The sequence below is a fragment of the Botryllus schlosseri genome, chromosome 6 (assembly GCF_051294905.1).
Source record: "Botryllus schlosseri isolate E-star chromosome 6, Bs_hap1, whole genome shotgun sequence".
Taxonomy (NCBI): domain Eukaryota; kingdom Metazoa; phylum Chordata; class Ascidiacea; order Stolidobranchia; family Styelidae; genus Botryllus; species Botryllus schlosseri.
In genome coordinates, this window is record NC_137241.1 from 5,067,008 (window position 1) to 5,074,082 (window position 7,075).

The 7,075-nt window shown below is 41.1% G+C and overlaps 2 protein-coding genes across 2 annotated transcripts; both read right to left on the reverse strand.

The window, feature by feature from the left end:
* Positions 1-897: 897 nt before the first annotated feature.
* Positions 898-3,635, reverse strand: LOC145440518 (uncharacterized). Its single transcript, XM_080318146.1, has one exon. The coding sequence runs from the start codon at positions 3,633-3,635 to the stop codon at positions 1,830-1,832; it is 1,806 nt and encodes a 601-aa protein (XP_080174272.1). The 3' UTR covers positions 898-1,829.
* A 33-nt stretch (positions 3,636-3,668) lies between these two features.
* On the reverse strand, positions 3,669-6,824 carry LOC145440523 (serine hydrolase BPHL-like). The gene is made up of 2 exons (XM_080318152.1): positions 6,624-6,824; positions 3,669-6,040 (listed from the first exon to the last, which is right to left on the reverse strand). Exon 2 carries the CDS (start codon positions 5,932-5,934, stop codon positions 5,083-5,085), a length of 852 nt encoding a protein of 283 aa, XP_080174278.1. The 5' UTR covers positions 5,935-6,040; positions 6,624-6,824; the 3' UTR covers positions 3,669-5,082.
* Between the last annotated feature and the right edge of the window lie 251 nt (positions 6,825-7,075).

Below are 7,075 nucleotides of genomic sequence, written 5' to 3' on the forward strand. Positions count from 1 at the left end.
AAAAGGTCGTCCCTTTCGTTCGAACCATGAATTCTTATCTAGCGTCATTTGTGCCCATTTTCACTCGAATCTATTCACTATCTTAGCTCTGAAAGCTGTAAAGCAGGACGAATTCCCAAAAAAGGGGACATTTAGGCGTCCTCAGAGGACATTTTCGAAAACCTGAAAAAGGAGGACGTATGGTAACGCCTACAACTGCAAATTATTCATCTTTTTCAAATTACATTATAATTACAGTCTTCCTAAATTAGGTGAGAATTACCGAATTCTCATAAGCTTGCAAATTGAATCAAATTCCTAATTCGTGAGAAACGCAAACATCAGGTGTATTCATATCAAATACCAGTTAGCCCTTCAGTTTACTGGACCACGACCCGACATATCGACCTTGCTTTCCGACACATGCCACCTTTTTGTCCCCTGTCCTTTTGTATTATCTTCCCTTACTTTCCATTCAGTGTGCTGTGCATGCCTCTCCTCTACATCGCCTAGGCCAGGTCGATGTCTGATTTTCAAGACTACTCCAAGTCGTTTCGACACCTTCCTATCTTTCATTGTATTAGTCTTGTGGTGTATTGAAATGGTGAAATTTTTAGCAATAAATGAAATTGAAATCAGCTTTGATTCTCATAAGCATGTGGTCAAATGTCGGCACACAAAACTTGGCTCAATTAGCACTATACAGCTCTCCTGAAGCATGTCCAGGAGAACCAGACATTAGATTAGAATTAAATTTAGAGCATAAAATCATTTCACAAATTAGGTTATGCTGGCTTTTCACTTTAATTAGACAAGTAGAATTGCCCAAGTCTGGTCCGCGCATGATGCTTTTTTCGGGTTTCGTCAACAGATGACCACAATCTTTGCCCACCACCAATTGAAACAATCAGACCACGGTGCTGGTGTTTACAACAATATATTACTAGAAATCATAATCGCAATATAATATATGAAGCTTTGAGTGATAGACAAAAAAAAGAAATCAAAATAACCCAAACTACGCAAATCCCACCCGATTACCGCCTCCATACCGTACATGATAGCGAGCATAACAACTAGGACTAGGCAAGATCGAGTAACTCAGTGATTCGATTACGAATAGAGTATTGGCCTTCGAGTCGGACCACACCTACTTCATTAGGCTTTCTGACAACGCTGCGGGTTGATCACGGAAATGTTTCATATGCGGCTATACAACCTAGAGGTGTGTGGATTGCTCCGAGGTTCCGCAAAAATGAGGTAAACAAGCTTGCCGTTGACGTGTGAGAAAAATGACGAGGACATCCAAATTCTGAGTAGCACTCGAGAAGCCGGTGACTAAAGAGATATAAAAGGCTTGACCGACAGTGATGATATTTTTGTTTTAGTCAACACCATCAGAATGTTGGTATGAACATCAACGCAGGTTGATTTGTCAAATCGTAATCGAACTTCTAGGGTACCGCCAATTATTTTTCACTTTCAGAGGTCGAAATACTTGAGAACCACTGTCTTAGCAGAAAGGGGCATTATAGTATGGATGACTTGGAAAGTTCAAACATGTACTTTTATATGATCACACCACATCACTTGGTAGTTTATGTTCAGTTTAGGTATTCGATTACACTTTGTCACATCACTATGGGTTGACATGTTTCAAATGCGACGATATGACTGATCGAGGTCGCAAGGATTGCACGTGGAGAAAAAAGTTAACTATAATTAACTCCTGCTGACAAGGAGTGCATAATTTCAGTACTCGAAAGTACATCTCACTAGACTCGCCCCAATCAATACTCTATTCGGATTCGAACACTCGAATCATCGCACCCAGCTACAACGACATACGTTCATGATTGCGACACCGTCTCAGGCGCAGGCTTCATAACACCCGCGTCACTGTTATCACCGGACGCAAACATATCATCAGTCCACTTGCTGAGATGCTGCTGCATCAGAGCCAAGTCCACCCTGTCTGGGTTGCTCTTATGTTCGCGCTTGAACTTCCTCCGAAGATCGTCCGGAGTGCGTCCTCGAAACATCGCGCTCATCAAACTAAACTCGGCGCCCACCACGCAGAGACACTTATAAAACTTATTAGTCTCGTCCACAGTCCAACGCATGCCCCGGGCCGGTGCCCGACGTACGAAACTACGTTGATTTATCATGTTGTCCCGACCGGTTTCATACACTGTGGTTATCTCTGGGTTTTGAGGCTTTTGAGTGTCCAACACAAGGCTCTCTTCGTCAACAACCACTGTCCCATCCTCGGCGATACGAATTTGAGGCACAGGCATCGGCGCGTCCTCCCCCGTTTCATCCTGAGTCTCTACCTCTTGGTTAGACGACGCCGGTGTTTCCACAGACTCTACAACCGGGATGTCGCGATTCGCGTTCATCCCGAGCCTCTGCCCCGATTCGGCAGGAGGGTTCAAAAAAATCAAGTCCGACATAGACACGAAATTTTGGTCCCACTTCGGCCACGCGCCCGAGTCTGCTTGGTTTTTCCGCAAACGATTCAGTTTCTCCATCGCTTTACTCCTGTAATTACTAGAAAGAGACTTTGTCTTCACTTTTACCAATGCTGCCTTTTTAGGCAGTATGATTTTTTGTTGTTGGTGCTGCGACACGCCCTGTTTCTTGTTATCGTTATCCGGTAATGTAGTAACTGTTGTGATCGTAGTTATGCTGACATCGTTTGACTTTATTCCGTAAACTGGCGAATCGAGGATGGTCCGGTCTGACCGTGCCTCGTCGATCGTAGTCACAGCAGCTACATCTGATATCACCTCTTCTGAAGCACCTATTTCTTGTGTAGGTAAGGTAATATTGTCGACTGTCGCTGATGGACTCTCAGACACGCTCAGATTTGGGGACGTATCAATAGATTCGCTTGTATCGACAGTTGTAGGAACAATAGGTTTCGCGATTTCGGAATGCGTGTCTATTTTACGCCGCTTTGTGTTAATAGTGGGACAAGCAGTTACCTTGCGTCTTCTACCTCCCGGAACTGCGGTTTTATCGACACAAGACTCCTTTTTTTCTGAGCTTTTCGAATCCTCTGCAGGCGTCGGAAGGGCAGACACTTCAATGATAGCGTCTGAAGTACTGGGCAGTGAGTTTTTTTCCTCTGTATTTGAAGAAGTGGCAGATTTAGTTGAATTTGGTTTGCGCCGGTTTTTACCGATCGTCGGACAAGCTGTTAATTTCCGCCGACGAACCGTTATTATCGTTTTAGGACCAGGATTTTCTTGACCCGAGTCTATATCCTTAGTATTATCAATGTCGACTTTGGTGCTTTGCGGCGAGTCGGATTGTGTTGGTATTGCTTCAGTTTTGGAAATATTATCTCGAGGCGGCTCAATGATATCTGCCTCAGTTTTAGAAGTTTGTGCTTCATCACCTGAATTCGCGGTAGCAATTTCTTCGCTAGGTGGCTTAACGACATTCGCCTTAGTTCCAGAAGTTAGGACTTCAAGACCTGATTCCGCGGTAGCAACTTCATCACTATTCGTGTTTTCGGCCACTTTCTTGATAGTGTCTGGTGTTGCGGTGGTCTCAGATTCCGGTTTCGACGGCTGAGATGCCGGTTTCGGCGCGGACCCCTGTGCCTTCCGTAAAACAGGACGGGCCTTGATCTTAGCTCTACGAATCATGGTAAATCTATTAGCCCATTAATACTTAATGAATCTGCAAAGAAATTGGTGATCATTACTTGATGGAAAAATATTCGTCAACAGGTGCATACAGCAATGCAAGATCGTAACCATGAATAATGATGAATATTGTCAAATATTCTGAAAGCACACATAATGAACATTAGGTTTGTTCAAAAAGAGCTCTTTTCTTCAGATTTTACCGGCTATTCGCAAAATTTGTTTGGTTGACTAATCAACGCCACACACTGGCTGAATTCCAACCTGATGGAGTTCGAAAATGGGTAAATTTATTGAAAACTGTGACGTTTTTTTTCAAATGTTACTGAATTAACACCATGAAATTGTTGAGCTGTCTACCGTAATAAAACGATGGCTCAATTCTAACCGGTAGAAGTGAAGTTATTGATATTCAAAATTTTGGATTTGAAATAATAGTACTTACGGTGGGTGGTTTTATAATTGATAATAATAAATACTATTTTTTTCAAATCTAAAATTTTTCAACACCAATAGTTTCATTTCTACAGGTTGGAATGGAGCCAAATTTGATGTGAAACCTAACAATTACATCAAATAGGCCTAGCTGTAAAATATGAAGAATAAAGTTATTTTTCAACAACCCTAATGAACATACAAGCGTTTCATTAGCGTGCCTTGTTTATAACAACATAACATAGCCTAGTCAGCTGTGATCAAACAAATTACACATCATTCAAATGCAGTCGAATCGAAAAAATGGATGCTGATCAATTGCATTTCAATATAATAGCTCGAACATTATCATTTAGGTCAAGCAGCAACTGAAAGAAATATCAATTACTGCTATGTGTGCATATGAAGAGTAGCAATCGATCAATAGGCCTATTCAAATTACAGACAGATGCCAATGTACTTGACCTACTAATATATAAACTTATTTCAGACTGGACTTTCAGTCAACCCATCGCAATCGTGCATGTGTAGCACTTCCGGCCAAACCAAACCCTGATATCTTCGGACGGTTTTCTCAACCTTGATAAATTAGTCGATCACAAATGAATCGATGATGCTGATGATAAAACAAAATCAAAATACAGAAATAGCATGATAAAATCTTCGATTGCATCGAAACTGGTTCGACTATTTTAGCGAATCTGGTGCATATAGATTTGCTGAGCTTATTGAAGGTACAGAACTTCAGCATGCCACTGAGTAGTATATTCATTTATGAACCCGAATATTTACGGCTGATACTCGTAAGGGTTACCGGTAATTGTCAGAGACTAGTAGAGAATTGGAAGGTACATTGTATATCATATTTCATGATATGATTATTAATATGTAATGTGTTTCCAATTCTCTACTAGTTGTTGACGATTTTCAGACAAAAATATTCGGGTTCATTAAATATGAATATACTATTCAATTGTATATAGATTTGTGTGTATCTTGTAAGATATGGCATTTAAAGTCGATTCTGGTCGCTCATCAAAAATTCTTCGACACGCGCGTTGAATTTATCGGCATATCTCAAATGCAAGTTATGTTTCCCGTCTTCCCAATATTCAGCAGTGGAACTCTTGATATTTTTGTGGAAAAACTTTGGGTGGAACAACGGCAACATTGCGTCTTTCATACCGTGGACAATGAGCGACGGGGCAGTGATCTTCTTCACTTCATCTATACAGACATTTCCTTCCCTGTTTTTAAATATGTTGAGATAGGCATCGACCCAGCTGCTCCAAGTTTTACCAAAGTATTCTTCCCCGTAGACATCAATCATAGGTTTTCTCATACGTTCACTCCATGACGATATATCTCTCACTGATTCGTAAGTGGCCAGTTCTTCTTTAGTGATAAACGCATTAGATCCCCATATCACTAGTTTATCGACTTTTTCGGGATAAGTACCCGCGATTACACACGCAGTATTACCTCCATCACTCCAACCAAGTAATGAAAATTTTGAAAATCCAAGATTTTCCATTAGTCGCACTGCATCTGATGCGTCGCGCTGGAAGAAATCAAGTGGGTAGTCTCTGTTTGGGGGTATCGATCGTCCGTAACCCCTTGGATCCCAAGCTACAATTGTGAATTTGTCACGATTAAGCCGTTTTATCTGGGGGGCAAAATCGGTTGAACTGCAACCAAGCGCGCCCGGTAGGAGTAACACTGGCTTTGCTCCAGTTCCAACTTTTTCGTACGCTATGTCTACGCCGTTCACACGGCTTTTGGAAGACATTGTGCGGTTTACAGCGACTCCAACTCCAAGTAAAGTCTGTTTTAGAGTACCGGTGAATCTTTGGATGTGTAGCATTTTATCCTTCAATCAGTGTTCCAGTGCGTCGGCAGGTTCATGGAGCGATGCAACCCAGTGCTCCCGCATTTAATCAGCTTGATATGCTGATCATGCAATTTTCACACTGATGGATGGAACATAAAAATTAAACTATACACATGATTGCAATGTTCAGTTATTATTTATATGTAACAATACAAGAGGTTGACATGACGCGTGTGTATGAAAACCGAATACAGCAACCTAGGCATAGTATTGGTGACATTCTGACATAGTAACGGCTTTATATCATGCGTGAATTCATCTGCCTGGATCATAGACAAATGACAAATTTCATTTTGTCATTACAACAGCTGATAACACAATTGCAAAGGAGACATAGCCGTGTAGTGCAGATCACAATTTGCTATCCTATTGTAAAGCAGATCATGTTCAATGCATCTATTACATAGCCATATGCGTTGGACCATTAGGCAATCAAACACAACTTATAGAAACCATGTAAATGAATTATGGAATATAGTTTTGTTGACTTGTTGCTGTATAAGTCACTAAGTCAGGAGAAGTGCTACGTCCTATAGTGCTATACCTAGTTACCAAGTTCATGCCCACACAAGTAAACGCAATGTCACGATTACCGATATGAATTTGAGCTTCGTTTGAAACCTGACCGACTTGACTGAAGTCCCGGCAATCCAAAAGCTTACCTTATTATATTGTAGCACATATCTATTGTGAATTCCGCTATGCTGTCTAATTCTCTGGGACTGAATCGATATGACCAACGCACCACTTCTTCCTAATGATCAAGTCAATTACCACTCCAGATTCCGGCGCAAACGTTACAACTTTACAAGCGAAAGAAGGGGCATTGAGGCAAGGCACTGAGCTACAACTACTGAACCCTGTAATTGTTAAAACTTTAAACACCACAAAAACCTAATGCGAAATTACTCTGTGCTGCCGCTTTTGGCCACGATTACAACTAAATACAACTGATTTCATCATGCATTGTTCTTAGGTCTTGTAACTAAGTACACTACGATTTCATGACTCATAATCATGAATTTGGATTATAAATGGTCAGATTCAAGTTTAAACCTTGATTTGAATTTTCAATATTTGTAAGGAGATGGAATATGAGTGAAAGTCGCTGCCT